The following is a 1,621-nucleotide window of genomic DNA, read 5'->3' as shown; positions in this document are numbered from 1 at the left end:
AAGAAAACCACAGAATTCAAAGACTAAAGGCTTCAGCAAAAGTGATACCAATGATAGCAAAGTCATAACTTGCTATGAATGTGGTAAAACAGGTCACATCAGATCTGAGTGGTATAAACTGCAGAACAAAAACAAGCCTGTAAAGACTAAAGGAAAGGATCAACAACCTTCATCAAAGAGAGCTTACATTGCCTGGAACGACAATGATGAAGATTCATCTGATGATTCTGAAGATGAGGAAGCTAACTTGTGTCTCATGGCAAATACTGACTCAGAATCTGACAACGAAGTAAGTACAACCTCTAATCCATCCTATGATGAACTGCATGATGCCTTTAATGAATTGCATACTGAATATGTTAGTGTTCTCAAACAATTAATCAGTACTAAGAAACTGCTAGAACAAAAATGCATGTTGTATGATGAAATTAATTTGAAGCATGAGTCTCTTAGAGACATAAATGAAGAATTGAAAAAAGAAGCATGTGCATTGAAATGTGATGTAGCTAAGTTTAACAGTGGTAAGAACAACTTAGATAGACTTCTTAGAAGTCAAAGAAATCTAAATGTTAAAACTGGACTTGGCTATAAACAACACATGCATGTTAAAGGGCATCAAAAGTTTGTTAAATCAAAACAAATGCATGATAACTTTACTGGACCAAATCTGAAATCATCCCCTGCTGTTGTATGTCATTTTTGTTGGAAAAAATGACATATGGTTTTCAATTGCAAACTGAAAAAACTTACCAACAGATGATGGAAACAAATTTGGAAAGTTAAGTCACAAGCATTTGAAACTAACCCCCTAGGACCCAATTTGAATTGGGCACCTAAATCCAAAACTTGATTCATTTTTGCAGATATGCTTGGCATCTAGGAATCATTCATGGTATCTGGACAATGGATGCTCCAAGCATATGACTGGAGACAAGTCAATGTTCTTGTCTCTGAACTTAAAGGAAGGAGGTTTTGTCAAATATGGTGACAATAACAAAGGGAAGATCTTAGGATTTGGAGACATCGGAAACAAATCATCTACAGTGATTAAAGATGTTCTGTATGTCAAGGATCTAAAGCACAACTTGCTAAGTATCAGCCAGCTGTGTGACAAGGGATTCAAGGTACATTTTACCTCTATGAGCTGCACACTTGAGCATAAGGAAGTTAAAGGTATGAAATTGACAGGTAAAAGAGTTAACAATATTTACATGATAGATTTTGATTCCTTACCTGCAAATGACATATGTTGCTTATTATCAAATGCTGATGAGAACTGGCTGTGGCATAAGAGAGTGGCCCATATTCATATGGATCACTTGAATAGACTAGTTAGAAAGCAGTTAGTCCTAGGTCTCCCAAATAGGAAGTTTTCTAAGGATAGGTTATGTGACTCTTGTGAGAGGAGTAAGCTAGTTAAGTCTTCTTTCCCCCCTATAGACTTAGTTCAAACCAGTAGGGTCTTACAGTTGGTACACATGGACTTGTTTGGTCCATCTCAGGTTAGAAGCTTTGGAGGGAACCTATATGGGTATGTGCTGGTAGATGATTACACTAGGTTCACATGGACATATTTTCTGACTCACAAGAGTGAGGCATTCTCAACTTTTAAGAAATTTGC

General features: G+C 36.6%; 1 protein-coding gene across 1 annotated transcript in view; it reads left to right on the top strand.

Annotated features, from left to right (window-relative positions):
• The window catches only part of LOC113784185 (uncharacterized), an 8,499-nt gene extending 6,954 nt beyond the window's left edge, over positions 1 to 1,545 (top strand). Inside the window, exons 2-4 of the mRNA XM_027330349.1 lie at positions 14 to 688; positions 1,071 to 1,384; positions 1,503 to 1,545. Of these exons, the coding sequence (XP_027186150.1) occupies positions 14 to 688; positions 1,071 to 1,384; positions 1,503 to 1,545 (1,032 nt within the window). The remainder of the gene's footprint in view (positions 1 to 13; positions 689 to 1,070; positions 1,385 to 1,502) is intronic.
• The last annotated feature ends 76 nt before the right edge of the window (positions 1,546 to 1,621 follow it).

Source organism: Cicer arietinum, chromosome 3, assembly GCF_000331145.2.
Source record: "Cicer arietinum cultivar CDC Frontier isolate Library 1 chromosome 3, Cicar.CDCFrontier_v2.0, whole genome shotgun sequence".
Lineage (NCBI taxonomy): Eukaryota > Viridiplantae > Streptophyta > Magnoliopsida > Fabales > Fabaceae > Cicer > Cicer arietinum.
This window is presented reverse-complemented; position numbering and strand designations above follow the sequence as displayed.